Source organism: Pagrus pagrus, assembly GCF_965226575.1.
Source record: "Pagrus pagrus genome assembly, chromosome: 5".
Classification (NCBI taxonomy): domain Eukaryota; kingdom Metazoa; phylum Chordata; class Actinopteri; order Spariformes; family Sparidae; genus Pagrus; species Pagrus pagrus.
In genome coordinates this window covers 19,714,394-19,741,885 of record NC_140189.1, presented here as the reverse complement: position 1 = coordinate 19,741,885, position 27,492 = coordinate 19,714,394, and the positions used below count along the sequence as shown (strand labels likewise).

Genomic DNA, 27,492 nt, shown 5'->3' with positions numbered 1-27,492 from the left:
TTCTCAATGCTCAAGTGAAATGCATTTTCAAGTCCATTTCCACAGGCTCACAGTAGCCTGTGTACCTTAGTAGAAAGCAGCTCGGTCCTCAGAGCTACATGGAAATGTTTGCTCGGATCGGTCTAACCGCAGTTCTTAGCTTTGCCGTGCCCTAACCGAGACATCTGAATAAAATGTAGTCTGTATGCTGCAATGAAATGCAGCACATGCATTACCCAGGCCACTTGTGCTGCCCTTGTGCTGAGCAAATAGAGGCCAAAGTTGCAAATGTGCTTGGATTCTACAATGCGCCTCAAAATGTGCCATTTTATCACGGTGGGGATTCAGGATGGAGCAGGGAAGAGCCGGTAAACTTCCCGCCTCGCCTTGCTATTTTGATTCTTGCCAATGAACTTTGATATTTTTCTCATTTTACATTTTCTGCTGTAATATAATTTTATCTTTCAACATACCTCCACCTTCCTTAGAAATGAGAGACGCGAGTGTTCTGCTGACAGACGGAGACAGAGTGGGAGTTTGCCGTGTCAATCAACACCTGCTCCGCTCAAATTCGTTTAAAAATAGTGGAGCTGGGAGGTGCAGTGAGGGAGCTGACAGCTAAATAGTCCATGGAGATTTTTGATAGGCAGAGGAACTCGGTGGCTGACAGTTAATGCTTTGTGTGTTTGGCCCCAAGGAGACTTTCAGTATAGGTATTTTACACACTCCTGGAACAAACATCAACTCACTGCTCTCCTCCTTTTAAACCAGAAGCTGCAGGGTGTCCTGGGTATGGGATAGTGGTGGCACAGTGAAAGGACTCTTTTATGTAGTGAGGGAAGAAGAATAGCTCCAATCTCCTCATGAAGTGCTGTGTAAAGTATGAAAAGACCATTTTCTCTGGAAGCGCCACAAATAAGAGGTAAGTCGCAGCTAGGATGCTGCTTTTATATCTAACGGCATCTAAATCTGTTGTCAAAACTGTACATTCAGAATTTTTATCACTTTCTATGAGGAACACATCTATAGTGTGTTATGTGGGCCTTCATAGTGCATTATAATGAATTTATAATGCTTCATGACTACACTCATAAACACACATAATACACTCTGATGCACTGAAACATTATAGAGGTGTCTGATAATGAATTTTAACTTAAGTGCCTTTTGTATGCTCTTGACTTTGTAAACTAGAGTTTTACTGATGGGGCTTATAATACATTATGACTACCTATACTCATCTCAGGCATCCACTGTAAGGGCTCATAGTATGCTATAATATGCTATAAGTCTATGCATTTTATCACTGTACGTGTTTAAGTAAAGTGAAGTACATGTTGATGCATCTATAACAATGGTGGTAAGTGAAGTGTAATGCATGTAAAAGAAGTATTATGTGCAGTGTTTCCCACAGGATTTCTAGAGACTGTGGGTAGACCTCAGAACCTCTAGGGGGGCTGGAGGAAACTTTTGCACATTTTAAAGTTAATTGCATCAATCTGCTGCACTTTGAGAGAAACATTAAGAGGCTATTTCATAAATAACATGAATGTTGTCATAAATATATAATTTAGAACATAATTCCAGAAATGTAGTGCAGTCCTAACAATTAACTGTAACGGTGATTACCAAAGTGTGGGCCATGGCACCCTGGTGGGCTGTGAAGGTACTGCAGGTGGGCTGCGAGAGGTAATTTACATTAAATAAATTAAAAGATTATAACGTTCCATTTTCTAATTTAGTTTGAAATTCCTATTGAATATTTATGATTTGAATATTAAATTAGTCAAATTACGAGTTATACTTCATTTGTCTTTTTTTATCCAATGTTGTACTGAAGTCTGTTTCCCATTGATATGTGCAACCTGCTAACCTCAAGCTGCACCCAGTAGTGGAGAATAAAGTCAGTATGGCATTGCAGAAAAACACAATTCTGACTGATAGGCAACATAATTCTATTAGGGAACAGACTTCGACATCTTAAGTCACATCAAAGATGGGAACAGAGTTGTAATTAAAAGTTTGGGTGGGCCCCAGAAGATTTCCGATTTCAAATTGGGCCACATAATGATTAAGTGCAATTAGCAGAACAAAAGCGGATGATAATTACCATTTGTCAAACAACAACGCTGGCTTTCCAATTTCCCACGCACACAGCCTTTGTCCTCCCACCAAAACATATCCCGCGTCAGGTTGCACTATGATATACACCTTTGGCTATACAACACAAGCCCATAGGCTATAGTCAATAGTCACTATCAATCCACCACTTGCCATCTTGCTCATCACTTAACCTTGACTGAGAGACTAAAATCGTGTCTTGTTTAAAAACTATGCCCCTCTGAGAGGAGCACCATGCTGCCTCTATGTTGTCTTGACTGGTCCAGGATGCTGCTGGAAAGCGCAAGTTTCGTTTGTGTATGCGCATATGAATGCATGTTCACACACATCATGGTTATATGCAGTCAATAAACAATGTTGTCCATTAATGTTGTTATCAAATGTAAGAAGTAATGTAAGTTTTATTTCAGTCTTAGATTTGTTAGTCACAGTGCACAGAACTGGGAAGTGGCTGACAAAATACAGATCAAAGAATACACTGCCCAGAAATGTAGCAGGACGGACACACAGACTTTGGAGAAATCCACTGCAAGCTAGTAAATCAACTTAATGTTATTGGAGACCACAAATTTACCTGATAGCTGTCTTTCTCATGGTGTTTTTTAAAAGTTGTAGACATTGACTCCCGCTTTGATACGAGATGGTATAACTCGCAGGGCCGCAGTATGTGTGTGGAGGCCCGCCACGCTGTAGCTAACTAATGGGAAACATTAATGTAAGACACCAAAATGTAGAGAATTACAAGTAAGATGTGTTTTCTTTAGGAACAGAACCTCGGGGTATAAAACCTGTATGACATATTCAAAGTAAGAATCAGATGGGAGGAAGACTCACTGTTTTCATCATCTCCTTGTGAAAATAAAGCCATTGTGTATTTTAAGTAAACTTCTAGTTTTGAAGTAGTCAAGAGCATCCATAAGGCACCTCGTCAAAGTCACATCTATAATGTTTTATGACAGGTGATATAGTGCATCAGAAAGCATTATATGTGCTAACGAGTGTCATCATAAAGCATTATGACTGCACTGACTGACTGTTCACTCTGACTGCCCCCATTACAATCTATAGATGTCTTTATAGAAATTGCTGCAGAATTTCTACACAGTCTCAAGTAAACACATGATGGATTGACTTTGTGTATGAAGCCTGCTGGACTTCAGGTCACGTGACTGACTGAGTGAAAAACAAGCAGGAAAATGAGTTCTGCCTCGTGTTCCAGGGAATAAAAACCCAAGTCAATTATCAGCATGCTTCCTGCCCACATGCAACACTTTCAGTGTCGTGTGGTCAAATGCGTCGACCACAAACACACAACAAAGAAAATGCAGAGGCGACACCGCACGTGTTTGAGGAAACCTCTTTCATCGGAGCGGATGTTCAATGAGGCGTGCTGACAACAACAGGAGCAGCAGTCCTGGTCTCCGGGCCATCAGGACACAATCTTGAGGGTTTTATGCGATTCGATTAAATAATTCATTCATTCACGTTGTTTTAGACTCAGAGTTTGTTTTCTGAAGATGTTTGTTGTTTTATTCTCTTTTTTTTTTTCTGTCTCAAGAGATCTTAAAGCAACATGTAAATAAAGAGCAGTCAAAGGGCAGAGATTACCAGCTACTTGCCATGAAACTTCTGGACCTGTAAATGAAACCGTGTTTAGAAAACAAGTCTCGGCCCGTTGTTGGTGGCAACTGAGTCTTTTACTTGTGTTATAATCACCCTCCCTCTTAGCTTGTGTTAATTTATTGAGTAACTTCCAAGAAAAATGCCTATTCTTGATTGGGTACAGCTTCTCAAATGTGAGGATTTGCTACTTTTTTATATGTAAGTGCACTTAATTGGTAAGATTTTGGACTATAGGAAGTAACTACATTTTTCACCTTGGGCTCTAGGAAATTGTGATTAACATTTTTAACCATCATTTTTAAGGCCATTTTGTTATCATTATTATAAATCATATATACATAGAGACTTAATTTATTGAACAATTAATCAAGAAAATAATTCTCAGATTAATTTGGAATTGATAAATGCAGTGGAAATGATTTGCAACTCTTTTTGTGATTATATCTTTTGTCTTGTATAATCATATTCTGAAATCATCACATAAGTTTGGTTTTCTCAGTTTATAATCTCTGCTGCGTCTGTGTCCTGTGTCCACTTTCTCAATTTTCTCCATCTCAGGTTATTTATAAAGTCCACAGTTCTCTGTGTTGCATCTGCTGTATCAATAATGAATACAGTCACATCTGAACAAAGACATGAATATTTAATCTCAATCCGTGTTCAGTCTGCAGCACTTCATCCCCTCATGCGTCACATTGTAGTTGACTCTGGACTCAACAAGACAGTCCACATTGGAATGAGAACCACGTAGACTCAACATCATGTGACCACAGGTGCAAGTGGGGGATTTAAACAGATTATGGCTTGAGACTGTGAACATATACCAGGTATTACTCTTTTAAGATCGAACCATTCTTCAATTTCTATCAGAAGATACTGCTTTATTTTACTTGATGTGAAGCGACCCAGTATGCCATTTCAGCTGCTGTTGTCTGCTGGAGAACCACTTGTTAGTCATGGTGCAAGGGTAGTAGGTTAGACTTGAGATTATTACTTTATTGACATAAACTATTCTGAGGTTTCTCGAGAAACCAGCCTGGCTTTGACTTTTCTCTGTCGGCCTTGGTTAATGGCCTATTTTTTCCTTCTTACTTGTAAAGCAGGAAGGCTGCGAAGCAAAGTGCGAAAACAACTGCAATTTTTTAGCAAATGCAAAAACTTGAGTTTGAAGTGTTACTGAAAGGGGTACTTGCTAAAATATTCTATTGCAAGAAATCTGAATGTTATAACAACATGTTCACTAGAGCGATTTTTCTTACCTAGCACAAGGTGTTTAGATTTATACAAATATAAAGGAGTCATTAGAAGGTATATTTGGGTTTATTAGGTCAAATAGAAACAGAAAAGGAGGGTTGTAAATTGGCAGTTTGTTGACGTGATACCAGATTGTTTAAGATAAATGCCAGTTTTAGTCCTCTATACAACATGCTAATGGAGAGCTTATTACTGCCAATTAAAACGTTCCTACTTATCCACTTAACTTAACATTTTGTTCATCTAGTCAAAATATGAGCCATTATCCATAAATAGTGTGTGTTATTATTAGAGTGAATGTGAATTTCAGTATGTCACAGCACATTTTTGTCTACAAAACTGTGTTGAGTTAAGTAGAAAGACTTTCACAGCCTGTATGTTCCCCCAGGCTGTTTACTGAATGCTGTTTGTTGTTGCACTGAATATTTACATTCGCCCACACACCTTCATTGGATTAACCAAAAAACCTCTGCCTCTTACTTGGACAACACTGCCGGCCAAAGGCCCAAGAGGCACCAACCGATCGTGAGTAGGGAGGGGAAAGCCCTAATGCAATTTGTATGGCACGGAGCACTCGGCAACCAGATGGGAGCCAAGCTGACTTACCTGAAGCAGTTTTCCTTATTTACTTCTGCGCTCAAGGCCATGACAGACAAGGGGGAGAGAAACATGTTAGCCTGAGCAAATTATCAGGGCTTTCATGTGTGGGTAACGTTCTATCAGATCCTCCCACTCGGCAGAATGTAATGGAAGCAGAGGCAAAGTGCTCAGGGCCTTCACCTCCGACGTGTTCTCATCCGAGGTAGGACAAGGTGTGTGTGGGAGATAAAGGAGCAGGTCCCAGTCACTCCCAGCCTGAAGACTGTGGCACATAGTACATTCTGCTCTTGCCAATCATCGGGGTCAGGATATTGGATGGAGAGTAATTACAACGAGGGCACTTTGGTAAGGGCACTGTGGTAAATCACAGCACTGCCGCTGTGTGTGTGTTAGTGAGCGTGTTTGTGTGTGGCTGCTATTAAGGAAAGGTTAGGCAAACTAATTATGGAGGAACAGTGTAAATAGAAAAATCCATTGCTTTGAATTAATGTCTGTTTGATGTAATCAGTTGTGGCTTCTCTATGGTGTCTGGCGACCGGATGTAAATGTAAAAAACATAAATGGAAACTTTATTTTATCGTCTGGCTTGTGATGTGTGCGCTGACACGCGGAAGAGCTATTCTGAAGTTTTGTTCATCGATTCATTATCACGTTCCAAACGTGTGAACACAACACCTGTGCAACTAAAAACACTATTTGAGCATCATTTATTTGTACCGCGCGGCGCATTGTTGTGAATTCCTGTGCGCACTTAGCACGGTGTTGTGTGAGTGATAAATATGGCAGTGAAATTTCTTGCAGAGTGACGATCTCACTCTTCTGAGGTATGCAGAGTGTGTTTGTCATTATTTATTATTACTACTGAACTCATATGATTTCACTCAATCGTATTGAACTGTTAACCCAGTTTGGTAGAGCATAATTTTGAGTTGTGATATCTTGTTTACCATAACCTGATTAACTTATCTCTAGCAGTCTGTTGAAGTGTGTAAGGCCTCGGGTGCACTGCGGCTTTCAGAACCACACCCTTTCAGGCGGCTGCCCTCCAGGAGGTTAGCAGCAGAAAGATTGCTGCCAAATCAGAAGATGCATCTCTGAATCTCCTGTCTATAACTGAGATAATCTGTTGGCTTTTTTTTTTTTTTAGTTCCAGACTCTCAAAAAAGTGTGTTGACTTAAGTATATTTCTTTGTTAAAAACACGCTCCCCTTATCTGTAGAGATGTAAATCATAAAAAAAAGTACAGCTAGCAGAACGGACAGTTGCGATGGATAAACATATGTCAGTGTGATAAAGCTAACAACACTCCATTGCAACCTTGTCGAAATTATCATATCTATAATGACCCTTTTTTATATACTGAATATTTAATTCCAATAAAAATCTTGGCCATTGACTGCTTCACTCTGATCACTGGGGATGGTGCAACTTCTGCCAACAGTATGTTTCCAATTAAGTGTACAGAAACTTACATTTTCATATGCCTTACATCAATCTTTTTACTCATTCAGTCCCATTTCACACCCTATTGTTTACAACAGACATTGTGTAAGTTCAGCTTGATTAGCCCATACTCATCTGAATCAGTTTGAACAAGGAACAGCAAAGCAAATATCCAGTACAGATAACAAACTACACTATGTTCAGTCAGCAAGATTCTCCTCTATAAAAACAACTGTGTTCTTGGCTCATTCTGCTGGAATGGCTCCATATGCATATGTCTGATTCTTAAAATCAGAATAAATCTTTAGAAAGTCGAGACGTTGTGGAATTGGGTTGTTTTTCAGCTATTGTTCTTGTAAAAACTGGAACAACAAGGGTTTGAACAGGAAGATTTCAATGTCCTGGACAAATGGAAGAAATTCCAGTCAAATATTGTGTGTTTATAAAGGTCAGCGATTCTGGAAAAAGACAGTTAATTGCTGTGTTGTCATCTTTTAAAAACAATTCATGGAGACGTCCTCATGACCTGCTTAGTTTTGGAAAATAATAATAATACCGAACATAACAACCAAAGAGAATAAAATATGTGGGACATTTTTTTCCAAAGAAAAAGGGTGTTTATCAGATAACAGAAACCCTGATAGAAATCTTCAGTTTTTTTTGTGTGTGAATACAGGTCAGCGATAATTTGTAGAAAAATACTAACATCCTAAAACCTACTGGGATAAAAGTTTCCACCACACAGTTGAGCAAGTCTGATCTAGTTCTTAAAAACTTGAACTGCAGATAGTGTATTTTATTTAAAACAATCCTCTCGGCTTTAAAGAGATTCTAAATTTAAATGTCTACCATATGGTACCATTTGGTCGAGGCTCGCAATGACAAAAATCCTTTTTTCTAGGTGGGTTAAAAAGAAAAAAGAGACCTGCACTTCCAGCTAGTAACCAAAGCAGAATTTCAAAACAGGCGTCTCAGTCCATGACTTTCATTAGTGTTTCTTCTGTCCTGCACTATTTACTCTTCTCACTCCACCGTCGAGGCTCCACCTGAGTCTCCTTGGAGTGGCATTGGACTGAACCTATCCGGATTGATTGGAGCGCTACCTGCTCGCCTGTTTGTCAGCCATGAATAATCTGTAACGACATCCAGCGCATCAGCCGGGGCCTTGCAGCGTGCATTCATTGTGGAAAATGGACAGCTCAATCAAAAGAAGCTCTTGAAAAGCTGGTCATAACCGGAGGCAGAGCCTTGACCCAGAACGCTGTCCCACTGACTCGAGTCGCAACCTCACCAACATCCCTGAATGGGAGGCCTGACTACTGAATTCCCAGTGAACTCCGGGCTTCTGTTTGCCTCCCCCCTCCCTCTGCTGATCCCATCTCTCTTGCCGTTTAATAGAGCCATGCTTCACTCAGAAGGCCACGTTATCCTTGTTTGGAGACAGACGCTTATGGCGCCACCTGCCATTCTCCGCTCTCCACGTCAGGGAGCGTGGGCCACCCATCACTGCCCTGCTTTACATGGTAATGAAAGTCTGGAGACTTAATGATAAAGCAGTTATGCCCTTGACTCTGTGACCAGGGGTTAACTTTATTTTTATTTATTATTTACAGATGGAAATAATGTACAGGCTGTTACCTCCCTGTCTTATTTCAGAAGGTTTTTTAGCTCAAGACAAAATTGTGTTTTGATGGCCTGGCTTGGTGTCAGGATTTCTTTCATGTAGAAGAGGTAAAGTAATTGGTTTGAGGAAGAGTGTATTGTGGGTTCCTTGAAAAGAAGGACACTCGTGGTGTTGGCGATGACACTGATGCCAGTATAAAGAAAAACCGCAGGAGGAAATGAAACACTTAAAAGACGGTTTTGACTGGTTGCCAAGATGTGCAGACGGAGCGTTCTTAAAAGCGTTCATCTGTGATGTCTCCCCTCAACCATTGTGAACTCTCTCCCTTGAAATGGTGCAATCCCCTGATGTAGAGTCACCCAACTCTAATCCTCCCTATATCCACTGATGAATCCCAGCCTCACACACAGTGGGGATGCCGCCTAATTGAATTTCCTTGGTTTCAATGAACACACACTCAGGACCTGCAAGTTCCAGTCCTTGCCTTTGATAAGCAAATGACCCCTATGGAATTGAGGTCACAGCCTGCGAAAACAAGAGTGAGGGAGAGAAAAATAAAGTCCCGCACTCAGACAAGCCCAATATCGACTCACCCGGGATTGAGTCCAATGATGTTTGCCCTGTGTGTGTTGAGCCCCTGTTGGCTCAGGGGGGAATTCATCCCACACACACACAAGCACACACAAATATGTCTTTGCTCTTGTCTCGCGGTGTGACGTTGTGCCTTTCTATGAAGTGTCTGAATGGGGTGCATGTGTGAATAATCTTGCCTTTGCCACAGATTAGAGCAAAGCAGAGTTTATTAAATAGAAATAGCTAAAGTAATAGCTTGTATTGTACTTCACTGCCTACAGCTCCATCATACCACAGTAAGGTCACTTAATTCTTGAACTCGGCCACTCTGCATCTCGTCCAGTCCTTTTTTTCATTCCCTCCGTTTCATGTATTGAAACTCAGGAAGTCTCGAGGCAAAACGATGTGTTTGCTTTCGCGTTTGCGCAGAACTGTGACGGATGAGCCGGCCGAGATGAACTTAACTTGTGGGGGGGGGGGGGGAGTCGTGTTGCCGAGGATGGGGAACAATGCAGGCAGCTTTTTGTGACCTTGTCCACAGGGAACAAAGAGGATTAGGTAAGTGCATTAATAATGCTGCAGGGTACATAGCCTAACTTTGTTCACAGTGCATAAAAGAAGAAGTTTACATAACTTTTTGTCAGTGCACCACACTCCCACACACACCTCTGAAACCAAGGACGTACACTAGAGCAGTATGTTTTTATCCACTAGTCTGAACTGGTCCACGACAAACATGCTCCTGACCCACAGTTTGACGTATGTTTAGCGTGATGCTACATTCATGAAGGAGTCATTCTTTTTGAACGACTCTTAAAGAAGAAGGAGTTAACTCGGTCCACATGAAGAAGTGGATCACAAATCATGCTTCTGTGCAAAAGAGCCAGGTTAATCTTCACTCAAATAAATAAACTGAACCAAAGTAATGAGTCACTTCCCTGGTTGCAGGCAAACAAGACAAACCAGGTTACGTTAAAGAACTTCACTATAATTTTAACACCACTTTACTTTATGACAGAGTGAACGTAGATTTATATAGTTAGTGTATTCTAAGTGTAGGGTTACTATATTGTTACTATAGAAATATTATAGCATTACTGTAACTTTTATAGCTTATATAGGCAGTGATAATAAAACCATAGATTCTGATTGTTTTAGCCTCAGAGATACTTAAGTTGTTTACGAACTTTTGATGAAGTGTAAGTAAAGAAAATAAATCATAAGTAAATGAATCGAACTTCTGCCTGAACTGTCCTGAACTGTGACGTCCGGCACAAACATTGCACTGACTAAACAGACCGAAACTCTGCAACCTTTTGTTAAATTAATATCTATTCTGTGCTCTTGTAGTAATGTTGGAGTCTGGAACGAGGGCTGGAGGAAATACTCTGATCTTGTACTTACTGTAAACAGGAACTTTGCAGATTTGACTTCTTTGTAAGCAAAAACATCATCTGGCCGTTCACGGCTGTAAGGCTGTTCTGTCAACTACAGATTGTTGTTGGACGAGGGGCGTCTCACCAAACTGATCAAACTGTTTAAACTGGGCAGTGCTGATAAACTATGAACCAAGACACTGGCTATTTATTATTTTAATGCTTTAGAAACATATTTATGTGCACTTCTGGCCACAATAGGGAAGGATTGTGAAGCGTTCGCTGCTATATTGTTTCTGCATTGTGAAAACAGAGGCTGTAAAAACTCTGAGCAAACTGTGAAACAAGGCAGGGCTGATCAAATATGAACCACAACCCTTTTCATTGTCCATCCTTTACCTAAAATGTTTTCATAAACATATTTCAGTGTACTGTTTAGCTGTACGTATGATATTGTTGGTTACTAGCACCACCCAACTCGCAGTACATCACTCAGCAGAGGGAGTGTTTATTGGTCCGGTGCGGCACAGTGCCTTGTGGTTGTGGTAGGTTTTCTACCTTTTGTGCAAACAGGAACAGCACGGTCCTTTTCTCTGTTTCTTCTGGTCATGTAGCTCCAATTTAAGAAATATTTATGTCGTTCTACTGCATGGACAGCCAAAGGCCATTTTTCCAGCGGCCTTCTTATTGAAGTAAAAGCAGCAAGTAAACAAGTAAATCATGCAGAAGGGCACATTTCCGAATAATGCATATCATATTGTTGGATTGTAATTATTCTTGCATTAATGTGTTCATCACTTTAATGTTGAATCTGGTAAAGGTGAAGCTCATTTCAACTATTTAGCAAACTGTTTGGTAGTATATGAATTTTTACCCCCGAGATAACTCTTAACCGGCTTGTCTTAACTTAGATTATTTCTTGAAGTATAGGAGATAAAAGCAGAAAATGTCAAAATTGTACTTACCTATAACACTTGAGTAAATGTACTTACTGCCATCTGGTATCAACATGTCAGAAAACATTTACTGCAAGTTCATCAACCCTTGTCAGACAAGGAATTTGAGCGTCAAGTGGTATTTAACGACCAAAAGACAGGAGCTGACTTTAATGATATCATCGGTGCGACTGTATTTTAATGATAAGATGTGTGTTTGTCCTTGTGTAAGTCTGCACACTCTTGTCTAGTTTCCAGTCCCTCTTCATTCCAGAGTAATCTTACAAAGGTTGGAATGTGTGTATTTTGCAAATATTATGGGTAAGTACATCCACGTAAGTTGCCTCATTGCACTCCAATAAAAATAAACTCGCCAGCGTTCCAGCTGTAAGCCCAGGATTCATTCAGTGTCAATCACATAATCACCCCTTAAAATTCACAGTAATTTCACTGAGGTTTGGGATATGAGCTCATTTAAAAATGGGCTGCAGATCAAACCAAAGGCTGGGGGAATCGTGTCATGTTTTAATTATCGTTTAACAGTAATGTTAAGTGCACGCTCAGTAACTTGCAGGGAAGGAAGTGTAAATTTCTTCTTTCTCTCTTTAATTCCCAGCACCTTGGAGGCAGCTGAGCACACTATTATAAATCGATACTGATATAATTGAGTCATAAGTGTGTCAGTAGCCTGTTTCCAGAAAGGCACAGCTTTCCATGAATCAATGGTGTGGTTGTTGTATCAGTCATCTTTGAGTGATGCTCATAAAGTTTTGTTTTACTCACCGCAGTCCCAGTGGAATAGACTTTGGAAAAACAATAGTAAATAGTGGTTGGTCCAATCATTATTAACTACTAAAAAAATTACTGTCCTATTTGTTGCCAAAGTGATGAGATTATTTTGTCCTACTTATTAATTGGAGTGAAATTGGACAGAGTGACTCACAGCGGTGTTACTGGAAGGTGTCAGACACAGAAAGCAGGTAATTATGGAGACAGGAAGAGATAAGGAAACAGAATGCAATTACCCCGGCAAGCAGAGCTTCAAATTGCTCCTCTTTGGATTTCTCACCTCAGGTTGCCATTGTTCATGCTTTGCATCTCCATACTGATCTTTATTCCTCTCACCCTCCAGCTCAAAGAAGAAGGAAGGTTTGCATTAATCAAACAAATTTCTACTGTAAGTAGAGCCATACAGGGCACCGACAGCTTATTTCAAATGTATGTATTCAAATCTATTTTTTCATATCATTTTCAGCAAGTAAACTGCTGTGAGCTCAGTCTGAATCAGGGCCATCAAATGTTTTCAAGGCTGTTTCTCAGAATTTAGTTTCATTTAGCCTTCAGCTTTAGGGGCATGCTTCGCATTGATTTTCCCTCTCTTTGTCCTCCACACTGAGACTGTACTATTGTTGCATACTTGAGTCCATATATAGCAAGCATTGCCCCTTTTTTTCCAAGGTGAAATATATGACATTCACTCCTATTACACTGTAGATATCACAGTGGAGCACCTGCATTTCACTCCAATAGAAATACGGCTGTTGTTCACTCAGTAAAGTTGGAAATAAAAGAAAGTGGCTTCTGATCACACATTGCTCACAGACACAGATCAAACTGTAAAATTAGGCAGTGCTGATCAAATACTGTTGTCTCTACTAAGTGTTTTCAGAACCACATTTTATTGTGCTGTTTAGTTGTGTTATTAGAGAGTTTCTCACCAGACAGCCATTTGTGTTTTGCTTCAAAACGGAGCTCACCAAACTCGGATCAAACAGTACAATTAGGCAGGTTTGATCAGATATGGATCCTGATTCTGTTACTACATGACCTAATTCTATAATCCTCTTGCATCTTTATGCGTCTTGTAACTACCTACACCCAGTGAAATATTCAAACCAAACACTTTAAATACAAAAGTGATCACGGGCCGAGCATATTTAAAGATTATCTACCATATCATGAGGTCATCAATATTATGCTTCAGCTTTTTGTTTTTCAACAGTACTGCATGGAAGTTAATGGCCGGGGAATTGATGATTTAACAGGAATAAAAAAATTGCATGCGCAGCTGACTTTATCTGCAGTGGTAGCTGGACAAACTATTACAGTGTAAGAGCTGCAAAGGTGTTTTTTGTGTTTTTGTTATTGTAGTTATATAAATGTAATTTCTCATGCTGTTAGATTACTGTTTGACCATGCCGTCAGGTGCGTTCAGTAATCCGAGAGCAAACAGTTTTTTTGCCACAGTGAAAATGTTGTTTTTGGAAGGCTAAACACCAACAAATATGGACTGAAACAAAACATTTTGTTAAGTAAAAACATGTTGTGGATTTTGGAAAAGATTACTGCATGTTTCAGACCATTTGGCTGTAATTTGAGAAAGTTTCTTACCAGGCCGTGGTCCGCAGTGGTATGCCAGTTTAAGGTATACTATGGTATGAAAACTGACGGTTATTGGACCACGTCAATCTGCTTAGCTACAGTATGGAGTCCTGCCTTATTAGCGTCATTAATAATATACATATTTCAAGTTTGTGTCAATATTCATTTCTGTCATTTTCTTTAGGGGGCGTTATAACTGTAACTAATTATACTTAATTATACTATAACTATAATTGTGTAATAAGTGATATTTATCATACTGTGAAAAGCTCATACAGTTGCAACCCTGCACAAGGCCAGAGAAGCTCAGATCACAACACACACAGATTACTCCACTATGACCTTAGCAAGTATAGCTGTTTGATGCTATATTAATGCAATATTATGTAGAAATTGCTTAATTTTCAAAATCTCATATATTTAACCTTTAAGTAAGATTGCAGATGAATTACACATAATAGCCAGCATACACATATAAAACAATAAAAACCACAATAAAATAATTCAACCTACCAAATCCCTCCCTGAGGTACGAGATATAAACGGCTCATTGCTGCATGTGCTGTAAATAAAAGTGCAGATGTAACCAAGTCGTGTTTCCTCTCACTGCTGTGGCTGACTTTTAGTTTTAAATATACAAAATGTAACGGCAAGAACATGCATTGTCCTTGTTTTGCATATGTAGAGATTTTGAATGTTGTTTCTGTTGTTTCTTTAAAGGGAAAGCCAAAAACAGCCACGCTGCTGATTTGATGGGGGAAAGAGGGTTTCTCCTGCTCCATTTGTTCATCCTCCGTAGTGCCCTTTAGCCATTTGTTTTAGCTTTTAGGTGCTCTCTCAGCCTGTGCCTCGCACTGCTCGCACACACACGCTGAAACTGAGAAAGAGAAAGTTGGTAAATGAGAGTGAAATCCTCAATCCAGCCTTCTATTTAAGAATGAATCCAACTTTTTGTCATTTTATGAGTTATTAAAGCCAACACGGCCATACAAATATCACCTTTTCTCCTTTTTGAATTAGCTGGAAGTGTAGCTTGAACACGGGTTGTTGGTAAAATCCTGCATGCAGCACAGGGTTATGTTGACGCTCAGAGTGGTGCCTCAGGGATGGATTCGCTGCACATGTACTCACATTCACTGTGATCGCACGTAGTGAAATCTACCGTATTTAGACGCTAATACACAGGGGGGCGGGGCCTGCCAGTGACCCTCACAGCTAGTTATCACCGTGTGGCCACTGGCTATGGAGCCACTCTGCTTTCCTCTCCGACAGCCTGTGTCACCGCCGGGCCACCGTGCACTCACACAAGTCTGTACACATCTGTGCACAGTTTGCCTCAAATTGTTTATGAAAATTTTTGGTTAATGAATACTTTATATCAGTGCAAGTGCTTTACGTAATTGTTGTACAGGTCTGATGGCCTGATAGGTGCCACTTAGTCGAGCTTCCGTCTGAGGCTGGAAATGATCATTGCAGACGGATCAAGTGTGTGAGGGGAGTGCGAGAGTGTCACAAAGTGCTTTTATGTAAATGGCAGATGAAGAGCGTCACTCCGTTGAGACATAAATATACAGCGACTTATGCGCTACTCCGTCAGTCTCTGGGATGTGTCCTCTGTGACTGTCAAATGTTCTGTGTTTATATGAAAGGTTCAACACCTCTCTGTCTCCTGAAGACCCCGGAGAGAAAAGATGAGATGGAGAGGTTTAGAAGCTGAAGACATGAAAACATGGCAATCTCTTCATCAGAGTGAAGAGAAAGTAGGACACATGGGCAGGGATCAAGGTTGTAGCTCAATATATAAAAAAACATCTCTGGATTACAGGTCGCCAAGTAAAAGGTCAAAGAAAATGAAATGAAAGAGTTGTGAGATATCAAAAAAGGCAGGTCTCTGACAACACGATATTGTTTGGACGGTTTAGCAGAATGATACTTTCTGTTGTCGATTATTGCTTTGTTAGAGACGGGTTGTCTTTACTTTCTTCTTGAAAAGAAATAAAGTGGATTTCTGGTGTTTTACAGCAGCATCACATATATAAACACTGTTGTGGAATTGCTCTATAGATTGCGAACTCTTCCCGCCCTTCTGGATTTAATAATAGAGAAATGGGTCGTGCTGAGAGTATTTGTTTGTAGAGTGTTTAGCGCTTCCTTTTTCCTTCCCAACTGTTGCCGTTTTAACGCCCTCCAAATTACACCAAGGATAGCTGTGAGGCTCTCTTCTCATTTTCCTCAGTTAACAAGCACTCTGTTTATATATGATTATGCTTCTCTGCTTGTTTATTCTGCCCAGCTTTTTTAAAATTACTTTGCCGGTTTAGTTCAAGGTACAAAATGCACTTAAGGATTCAGTTGAGCTCATTTGTTTTCCTTCTGTGGAGAAATATTTACGGTCATTTCATTCTTCGCCTGCCGTCAGACGAGCTGATGGGGACTGAACGTGCACTCACTCTTCTCACCATTATGATGTTTTTTAGTTGTTTTTTTTCTGTTTTTTCTTTGCAGCGCTGCCAATCATGCAGGTGACGATTGAAATCACCAGACAGCAGGTGGAGAAGATCTTCGGCCTCGATGAGTACTGGTGTCAATGTGTCGCCTGGAGCACTACGGGAACCCAGAAGAGCCAAAAAGCGTACATCAGGATTGCTTGTGAGTGTAAAACAAACTCTCTCCAACAAGGTGTTTACATATCACACGTCAGTTTATCGTTAGAGGATATTGGCAAGATATTTTCACTTTGAGTTGTTGAGGACTTGTAACTTTCATTTAGCAATAAGCCCAGAGCCGATTATGATCTGATGCTTCAGTGTTTTACTGTGATTACAACTTAGCTAAATCCCCCTTCTGCGATTCACTCATAGAAGAAAATATCTGACCCTGGTAGGGAGAAACAGAGGAATGCGTCTGCTTGAAAGCAGCCTTAAAAAAAGAAATGGAACACTAAATTTGAGTATTCATGAGAATATTTTTCACTGGATACAGTATATCAGCAATGATCCCTATGAAAGTAACCGGAATAAAAACAGATTTGAAATTTATTGCGGCGCAGCAATCATAAATCTGTCTGGGGAACACAGACACATCCCTCGCCGCAGCCTCAAAAGCTTTATTAGAAGAAGCCATTTTACATTTGAGTATTTTAAAGCATTCTGCCTATTAATTCCCACATAAATATGCATTATTCCAGACAGAGCTGAACGCAGCGCTGTCTCCAAACCACCAGACGTTTTGAAAACACACATTCATTATCCAGACTTGTTTGAAAGCTCAACAAAGTCAGTTAGATGTGAGATAAGGGCACACATGCTTCAATAAGTATGTGTGTGTGCATGCACCGGCTCACATGATGTTCACATGCACACACGCAGACACACTCACATACATTTAAGCCTTACGGGACTGTTATATCTTAAGTCACCTCCAGTCCCGTTGTATCGACTTAAATTAAATTGAATGTCGTGAAACTTTCTGCCTGTCGTAACGCTCCTCTCAGTATGATTGGTCAGGACAGGCTTAACATCTGTTTAAAGGAATTCACCGGCGGCTCACAGCCGCACCCTGACCCCTTGCAAAACAATAAGACATTGCTACGCTCTGAGTCAAAGCCCGGGGTGAACACATCAAATTTGCACCAGCCCGCCAGCTATCAAGAGCCTGTCTCGCTCAAATAGGCCTTTACCTGTGTAATTCACAGCCTGGGTTTATGGACAAATATATAGCAGGACTTGGTGCAACAGTAAGAGTACTCAATGAGACGTAATGTGAAGCCCCATGCAGTCAGCCAGGCTTGCTGGAGCTCTTGTCCAGGCGCCTCGGGGCTTTGTTTTCGTGTGGCTGCTCCAAGCCCTCATACAGATGGAAGCTGGAGGCTGGCGGATGCTGGAGAGCGGAGAGTGGGTGGGAGGGGAGGAGTGAGGGGTAATGCAATTGCTTTTGCTTGATGCGGGGCCCCTCTGGCAGCAGACAAGCATCTCTGAACCAGCCAGGCAGCCTGTAATAAGCAACATGGTTGGTGCCACCGATCCCCGTGTGGCTTAGGGGCCAACTGGAGTGCAGCATGCTCAGAGAAGCTACGGATGGACATTTCAAGAGTGGAAATTTTAGAAAACATCACCAAGTTTTTGTGGTTGGAAGTATTTCACTGAAGTATTCTAATTGGTTGTGCTTCTCTCTATCCGTTTTTTTCCCGCAGACCTGAGAAAGAACTTTGAGGAGGAGCCGCAGGGTAAAGAGGTGGCATTGGACGAGGAGGTGTTACTGCGCTGCCATCCCCCCGAGGGAGTGCCACAAGCCGAGGTGAGATACAGATACAGAAGATATTTATAGGTCCACATCTCGCATCCATTTACCCTTTCCTCACCAGGAGGACAAAGAGCAAAAAGTAGCTCAGGATGAGCTCCCCGGCGTCTTTCCCCGCTCCACCAGGGAACAGACGGATAAATTACACCTCTAATTATTCCCCATTATTGATTTATTATCTCTCTTACATCTCTGAGAAGCCGTATATCACATCGTCTCGTCACATCACTCAGGATAGGCTTGGAGGCTTCACTCCCCGTTTGGCATCTCTAAAGGCCTATCCATAATTAATGGGTCTATTTGCCTCACTCGCTCCCCATCTCATTCTCTATCTCTCTGCCATCTCTCCATGTACTGTGTCTCTCATACACTCTTGTTCTGCACAACTCTCTCTCGCCCTCCCTTCATGTCTCTCGGCGGTGCATGTCTGTGTTTAGAGGACCAGACTGGGGCCAGCTGTTTCACCTCGTCTGCTGCACCCTCCCGGTCCCAGATAGGCACTAACTGCTCTAATAACAACACAAGAGGAGGTTAGGCCAGCCACTCAGACAGCCCAGAGACCAGGAGCAGCGGCTAGCCAATCGCAGCTCAACAGTGTAGGGGACGGTTTGCAGAGAAATAGGAAGGGAAGGTGCCAACTGCAGTTCAACAGAAAAGAACATCAGAGCAGAAGTCACCACGGGGAGAAAACAGGGATAGCATACAAGAGGAAGAAAGCCCAATTATTTGCGGCATCGAAACTGGCAGTAATACCGACAACAATGCTGCCGTACCGTAGCTACTCTGGAGACGGCACGAGGTCAAGTGAGAGCAAGAAAACAAGCGAGCCAATCTGAGAGTACACCAAAAAAGGAATAACATCAGTTTTGGCTTCTGCAAGAGGGCACAGAAACTACACAAATCGTGATCGGTTTCACTCAAAGACCGCACATAGCTACAGAGATCTCTAGCAGATACACAATAAAAGCTGCACTCCCCACACAAAGGGAATAAATAGTCAAATCAGTAGGGCATATAGATAAATTAATTCCATTTCAGCGTCATGCCGATCTACATTCGTTCTTCTTTTTGTCTGTTTGATTGCATCAAAACCAGATGTACCTCTCTGCTTTTTCCTGTCTAATCCACAGCATGTCAGGGTGGGGGGGGCAGTCTCTAATCAGCTGCAGTGAATTTTGACCACTGAAACATATTTTCAGGTGGAGTGGCAGAGAAACGAGGATGTTGTCAACCCAGCGAGCGACCCCAATTTTTTCATCACGACTGACCACAATCTAATCATCAAAAAAGCCCGGCTGGCCGACACGGGCAACTACACATGTGTGGCTAAAAACATCGTCGCTCGCCGCAAGAGCACCTCCGCCACGGTCCTGGTCTATGGTAGGTGACGACTTCTTTCCACAGGTGTCAAAGGAGGCTCGGAGGCTAATAAGAGGTCTGGGCTCCCAGCTTCAGAATATAAAACCAGCTCAGATGAGTCATGTTTTGCTTGCATGTGGCATCTGTTATCCCACATTTCCACATTAATCTCTGCATGTTCTCTTGCATGGAAGGTACCCAGGCGCACTTCTTCTATGTTACACTCAGATTCTGCTCTGTAGTCTTAGTAATAACAGTATGCAGCGTTATGCATGTGTGACATATGGTGACGACTTGCGTAAGTCAGCTCTTTTTTTCAGCAAGCAATTAATTTCACTATCATAAATAACGGCACAAAGAGATAGTAGTGTGTCTGCACATTAATTAGCACAACTTAAAATGTTACTGGCAGCCATTCGGCCAAGAGCTGGCAGTCTCCGATCTCGGGGCTGCCATCCTCCTTCTCTGTAGTGGATCCAATATGAGAAGAGAAATTGAATTAAGAGCAAACTGTAAATAATGACTTGGCTTGATATGCAGACTGATCTTTATTAAAATGCAGAGAAACAGCATATTTTCTATCACAGAGGGTTTCTGGGGTACTGGCACTGCTCAGGTTCTGCATACGTTATAGCTCGACTTCGCTCTCAGCTACAGGGTACATGAAAACATGAAATTGAAATCATGTGGGACTGCATGAAAGCAGCTTTATGTATATAAGCGATGTATAATCTGGCACAGTGTCTGACACGGGCTGTTTTTGTTGAGGCTGCAAGCAGATGTGTGCTGTAAAGTCAGGAGAGTTATTGTGTGTTATCCAACATGACATAATATAGGAAAACACAACATATGCCACAAATATGCAGCACTATGTATCTTAAAAGGTTTTTTTTACAGTGTATTTATTAGACTAGATTTAAAAGAAATATCTGGTTATTTTTATGCAGGTAATTAACTTGAACCACATGTATGCATATCCCCTGTGAAATCAGACGGCAATTATTTGATCAAAATGTAATATCTCAGGCCGTTCTCATTTTCAGCTTGTAGCTACTTGAATATCAATTTCCATTTAAGATTGTAGTTGCTCTGCCCTCGCAGCTAACAGAAGCTCTCAAAGGGAATCTCAGTGGATTTCAGGGTGTAGGATGAACTGAACTTGAGAAAATATGAGCATAGTGCGAAACACGAGGGACACTGATGGATGGCTTTAGAGCCTTAATGTATAGGAATAAATATTCTCTTTACCATATCCAAAAATACAAGCGTAGATTACACAGATAAACTAGAGTGAGAAAATGTATCGAAAATGTATTTGGCTTTGTTTCATTTATAAATGTAATAATCAAATTAATATCTATATCTATATAACAGTAAAAAGAAAGTAGAGTATTTTAGTTTTTTGACAAAACACTTCAACACACTTTTTCTTCTTTGGCTAATTTTGTAATCAAACAGACTTTGACTGTGCATACCCTGAAGGACATTCAAACTTAAACGCTGTTGATAATTGAGGCATGTGCACTTTCATGGTGAACGGTTTCAAATGAAATGTGTTCATTTGGAGCATGCACTCAAAACACACAATCATACACTCCTCAGAGCCTCCAGCATAAAAATGAAAATTATTCTTACTGCTGATTATAATTGATTAGCTTGTTGTTGAAATGACTGTGGAGGCAAACGCATTCACACTCTTATTGTTCGCCTTTCTTGTATTGTCAAGCAATTGTTTTCACTCTCAGACCCCACAAATTGTAAACAAATTGCTGGGGCGCTTGCTTGACAATTTTATTTCTTCCCATCAGTCTATGTGCTTGACAAATGTGTAACCATTGCTGTATCAACGGAGGTTAAATTACTGTAGAAGTGCTCTTGTTTTAAAAAAGACCTGTTACTGCGGTTCACTTGTGTCTCTCTGTAGAAGAAGAGAATAATTCAGTTACCTGAGAGCATCGCAGTCCACCATGCTAGCTGATTTAGCTAGCTGTAGCAAGTCATAATAAGTGCTACTTTTCAAAGCAGGTTCAACAGGGGGCCAGAGATGCATTTTAACAAGGCCTGGCTGGTGTGACTGCACTCTGTGCTAAGAGGTAATCAGGGGCCGAGTTGCCTGGCAATTTACCTCGCCGCGGCGAGCAATCAATCGCATAGAGAGGGCAAGGAAATGATTCAGCCACGACAAGCACAGGAGAGAGTTAGGGGGAAATTAGGAAGGGAGTATGTACAGAGAAGGAACGCCAGCACTGTTCAAGTCAATAAATCAGGAATCTCTGTATCTTTGTAAGCTGAGGCAAACACAGGATGTACAGGAAGGAGCTGATTAGAATGAAACGAGCGTGATTTGATGTAATCACCTGCCATGATCGAGCGATATAGCAACAATTATGTGCCAATAGACGAGCAAGGTTCAGAACATGGGCGGTAATAGGAATTCAATGTTCAGAGTTTCTGAAGTGCCTGAACTTTCATTTTGAAATATAAAAGAGGGAGAAATTATGGAGGGTTGTCTACAATTCAGAGAACACTTAGAGTTTGAAGAATGACATGCCATGGTGTGAAATCAGTGATGGACGTCTGAAGGGTATAATCTGAATTACTGGAACAGCCATGATAAATGTATTTCTCAGCAGTATGTTGGCATTTCCAAGGAGTAGGCGTTGCTTTCTTATGTATTTATGACCATGAGCATTCAGCTTTAAATGGTGTTTCTTTACAGCGATTATATTCTGACTGTATTATGAGTTTTTTGTATGTTGTCATACGTTACCTTCGGAGGCATATCTGAAATGTCCACTAGTCACTTTGCAGCACCTTCCTCAGAGATAAGGTCAAGGATGGCAAGCTGTCGTGTTATTTCCTGCTCCCTGTTGAAGCCATTTTGTTTTCACTGCAGTTGGCTGTAACTCCAACTCGGACACAGGAAGCAGCCCGCCTTTGCTCTTCCATTAGTTCACCTTGCAGTGCTGAACCAAAGAGTGTAACAGCAGTCACAATTATTCTAGCGCAACACACCTCTTTTTCCTTAGTGCATGTCGGGTAATCCTGGCTGCTCTGTCCCTTCATCCATCCCTCCCTTCCTCCCTCCCCCCTCCCTCCCCCCTCCATCCCCACCGGCGCTGGTCTGACAGTCAACGGCGGCTGGTCCACGTGGACCACCTGGTCGTCCTGCAGTGCCGTGTGTGGGCGTGGCTGGCAGAAGAGGAGTCGGAGCTGCACCAACCCCACGCCACTGAATGGAGGCACATCCTGTGAGGGGCAGAACGTCCAGAAAAGTGCCTGCGTGGCCACCTGTCCAGGTAACTCCCAGGCAACCCTGTTTGTCCTGTGGCGCTTGGCTTCCTGTGGCTTCCTTTTTGCATTTTTTTGCATCCAGAAGTCATCAATTCATCTTTATTTTGGCTGCTTTTTTGTACCAGCACCCAGGTCTTTCTTAGATGTCAGTGCTTCTGTTGTCTCCTGCAATTAGACCGCTTACACAGCAATGTCAGAGCCTATTAGTCTTCACAGCGAGGCCTCATCCTGAAGGTGATTTATTATTATCACTCTTTGTTCACATATCTCTTTATCTCCTGTGCTCTACACAGACCCTGCTTTTATTTCAGAGACCTGTCTGCTTTAAGAGACACGGTCTCAGCCATGGCACTGTGTCAGACCAGCTAGTACATTTGTTATTGTTTGCTGCTCAAGCTATGTAGTAAATATGGGCAATAAAAAGCTGAATTATGGCAGCCGGCGTGTCGTGTTTACGTGTGAGGAGTTGAGGGCGTTTCATTTGCCTGCCCCGTTCTCCCTCGTGCGAGAGCGTCCTGCCTGATACCGAGGAACACATATCGATCCCTCTTAGCCTGAGATGGAAGTCAAGCTGCTTCATTTGCAGTCCCACATTAGCCCCCTGACAGAGGGAGAGATAGCAAGGGAGAGAGAGCAGGATGGGGGGAAAGGAGGTGTAAGGTGAAAGCAGGGATATAGACAGGTGGAATCAGATACAGTGTTAGGGAGGCAGGAACAAAGCCCAGAGAGAGAGAAGAGGGAAACTGAGAAAGAGGTAGCGAAAGCCCGAGTGCGTACGAGAGCTGGCCGTTTGGCTGCCAGCAGATCTGACCGAGGACATAAAGCAGGGCCTCTGCAGCCATGCTGACCGCAGGAGAAATCTCCCACGCTCGGTAAATAGCAGAGAGGGAAATCCAACACCTCTGGCAGTGGCAGCTTCTCCCTGCCTAAAACAGAGGTTATCTTCCTCAGTGAATCAGGGTGTTGCGTTACACATCTCCCATGTAAAGACATCACTAGATGTCAAGCATGAGTGTAAGTAACATGGCCCGCCGGAATACATCAGGAGTGGAAGACAAAGGGAACACAGAAACGCTCCTTCAGGACACTATCTGGACGGATTTGGAATTATTAGCGCCGGAGCAACGAGTAATGGAATTAGAGGAGGTGTCCAGGGATGCTTGACATTCCCCCATAGCAAAGCAGGATACTGACCTCCATGAGCTTAAAGAGATTAATGTCAGTCCAAGCTGCTATTGTTAGACCAAACCCCGCCCTCCTCTCTCTTTCTCCTGCCCCACAAGGAGAAAGTGTGTAATTTCAACTCTCGGGGTGCAGTGACAGAAATTGCATTGTGCCCTGTGAACACGGTTTGCAGAGACTTTTGAAGTGAAAGAACTCTTTCTTTTTTTCTCTTGATGAGAGACGCTACAGCGTCGTGACCCCGCTCACACCTCTATCAGTCCTGTTGTTTGGCGACAGAGAGGAGTCTCTGCCTTCTTCTCTAAATCTTTACCTGTCTCAGACAGAACACCGGCGGCACAGACAGTCACAGCTGTCGGACCCTTGAGAGGGTCCCCCTCAAGGCCAAAGTTCACCACGCTAGAGCCGGGGGATGATGGGCTGTTGTTTCCAATCACAAGTGGCAGCACGGCTCTGTTGTGTACTCACAGACACACCTCTAAAGTCCCCCAAGATGAACTGACTGTTCCCATCATTCGTCACCCAGCGCGCGCGCGCACACACACACACAGCCAAGCAGAGACAACTCCCAAGTACACCTGAATCTTTACCTTAATACATCAAATACATGATTAACGCATGTATGAATCATCAGCCTGAATAAATGAATAGACGCACTCATACGAGAGTCACGTTCAGCAAGGTGGAACAGATGAGGCCAGCCTAGCAGAGAACGACCTCACATACTGGATAACAACTTTAATTATCACTGTGCTCATAGCCTTCGCAGGTCTAATCCACTCGACGCACAGTAGATGGTGATTTCAGCTTATTTCTGAAGAAAGAGACTTGAGAAGAATGAATTACATGGGGAGCTGTAGCGCTGCAGATAGACATCGTGTTATTTATTTAGACACAGCTGACATTTGGATTCAGAAGTAGTCTTCTTTATTTTTAAGTCAGCCTTGAGAGGCATTTCTCCTCTACAGTGCCTTTTGTGTTGGAGCCGCATGTTAAAAATTGCATGATTTTAATGCTGGTCTTGTTTCAAGAGTTCACTAATTATCCAGACTAAGATTCTTTGTTGATTATTAGCTCTCTTGTGCATTTAACTCACAGCATTAGATCTTTGAAATGGATAACAGAAAAATACATTTTATTTATTTTTTTTGTAATTTGCAGTTGTTTTTGTTTTGTCTAAAACACATCGATGGCTTCACAGATTTGCTGTATTCTCCCTTTGGGGAGAAAGAGATGCTGTCAACTGAATGAATATTCGCTGGAAACAAATCAATATAAATTTTGAATCAACAACATGCAAAGGCTGTAATTTGTCTCTGCATTGCCCGGCTAAGTCTATTTATGTTGGGCTTTTTTTGTTGAAATGCCGATGGCCATGTGTTGTTCCACATTTAAGGAGTAACATGGTTCCTTCAGAGCCACAGAAGCATATTTTCATACACATTATTCACACGGACGTCCACCATCTTCAATAACCTGTTCAGTACCAAAACTCTTGTGGTTGTCTTTTCACAGTACCTCCTGTGTCTAAACGTGAGCTCCCGCCTCTCATCTGGAATGTGTGAAGCCGAAGAGGCTCATCTGTATTTTTGTCTAAGACTCCAAAGTGTTTAATGAGAGTTGGCGGAGGCCTGTGTGGCAGATCAGATGGGCTCCATGCTGGGAGAGACACAGGGAGCTGTGGAGGAGGAGGAGGAGGAGGAGGAGGAGGAGGAGGAGGAGGAGGCTGAGGCTAAAGCCTGAGGCTCAGAGCAGAGCAGATCAACACTTGAGACAGCCAGTAGCCAAACTATGCAAAAGCTTATCTCCGTTTCTCTCTCCTCTCGCTGCCTTCTCACTTTTCCCTTTGTCTCCATCTCATCATATCCTGCCGAAGTATCCCACATAAATCTGCAGTCCATCCCTCACCCTTTCATTGACTCTGCCCCTGCACCGACTTGTAGTCTGAGCCAACGGTCATGGCAAAATGTCAGCTCAAGCCAATGTTTCTGACAAAGACGTACAAGCTGAGCCAACAGCAAATAGCTAGTCCCCGGTTTTGGAAGTGACACCTGGCCCACAAACATGAACGGGACTGTTGCCGATGTGTTGGAGAACAGCAAACAACCTGAAGAGATTTCTAACTTGTGTGAATTATTTAAATATTGTACTGATCCCTCAGGCTTGCCAGGGGAGTCATGAGAATTCCACTCGATGAAAAATAAACAGACTCGGGGCTGGTGTGTTTGTGCACGCGTACTTGTGAGCGTGTTTGCGTACGTACGTGCTGTACACATGCAAGTTAGCACCCATATGTCTGCTGTCTGCACTGCAGGCAACTGTCTAATTCTACTTGGGTAGGAAGCGTTTGTGTCTCTGGATATTATCAGAGAGACTCCATATTTTATCCGAGGAATAAATAAAGGCTATGGCTAATAAATGTGACAGAAAAACACATTAGTTCAGTCAGAAAAGACGGTGGCCATCTGGTGACAGCCTTGCATCAGCGCTGTTTTTAATCATTCTGTGCCATTCGTTTTGGCTCGTCCTCTTCATAAGTCATTCTGTCTCATTTTGGTTTGTTCTAGTTAACATAAGGGAGTAAACTTCTGTTATCAGTTGCTTACTATATCACAACCACTGACAAAAAATAAAGTCTGATTTTTAACTGAAAACGTGTCAGAAATAGAGAAAAAGGTTTGGTTATTAATCTCTGTTGCATCACCCTCTTCTGTGGCTAAGCTATCAGCCCCCTGCCATGGCTCTGTGGTTTTCCGTGCCTTGTTTTTTACCTTAGCTTTGAACACTGGCATTGGGGGTGGTTACTGTGCACACATGTGTGTTGACAGGACAGTGGGAGCAGAGGGGCGACCCGCTGGTCTCAGTGGTACTCGTCTACCTCCTCGTGTTCCCCTCAAGGACAAGGAGACCGTGGGTGTCCATGATCTTGGACCATGCTCGTCAGCAGCCATTGTCATTTTGAGCAGCAAAGCCTCAAACAGGCCCTCCTACCGACCCGTTAGGAATGGTCGAGCTCCTTTCACTTCTCCCTTTGACAACATGTCCAAATGGGGGCTTGCCACTGGGCTATTGTATTACTGTCCCTCCTCAGAGACCTGCCTGACCTGAAACCTGTGGTGTTGTTTGATTGAAAATCAGCTGTGGTTCCTTTCGCAGTAGCGCTAACAATCTCTTTCTGGGGATTTGATAAGAAAAACTGAGGCTGCGGATGATAATTTCCTTATGTGGGCTCAGAGAAAGTAAAAGGATGAGGTTTGGTTCTGATTTCAGCCTTGAATCTGAAAAAAAGCGAATCAAGGAAGGCGTCAATTTTCTTTACTTCACTGCATTTATTGTAACCACTTCCTCTTATGCTGTCCAAACATTTCTTTGGTGCCTCTCTTGCTCCTGAAATATGTGCAACATGTGCTCAGAGTCAGACAGGCCATCAAGAACTGTTTATGCATCT

General features: G+C 42.1%; 1 protein-coding gene across 4 annotated transcripts in view; it reads left to right on the top strand.

The window, feature by feature from the left end:
- Positions 1–27,492, top strand: part of unc5a (unc-5 netrin receptor A) — a 140,802-nt gene that overhangs the window by 81,267 nt on the left and 32,043 nt on the right. For 2 of the 4 annotated variants that reach the window (XM_084353933.1, XM_084353932.1), the window contains exons 3-6: positions 16,416–16,559; positions 18,103–18,206; positions 19,409–19,589; positions 22,700–22,867. In XM_084353933.1, coding sequence (XP_084210059.1) covers positions 16,416–16,559; positions 18,103–18,206; positions 19,409–19,589; positions 22,700–22,867 — 597 coding nt within the window. The remainder of the gene's footprint in view (positions 1–16,415; positions 16,560–18,102; positions 18,207–19,408; positions 19,590–22,699; positions 22,868–27,492) is intronic. The other 2 variants (XM_084353935.1, XM_084353934.1) reach the window with 1 other exon arrangement.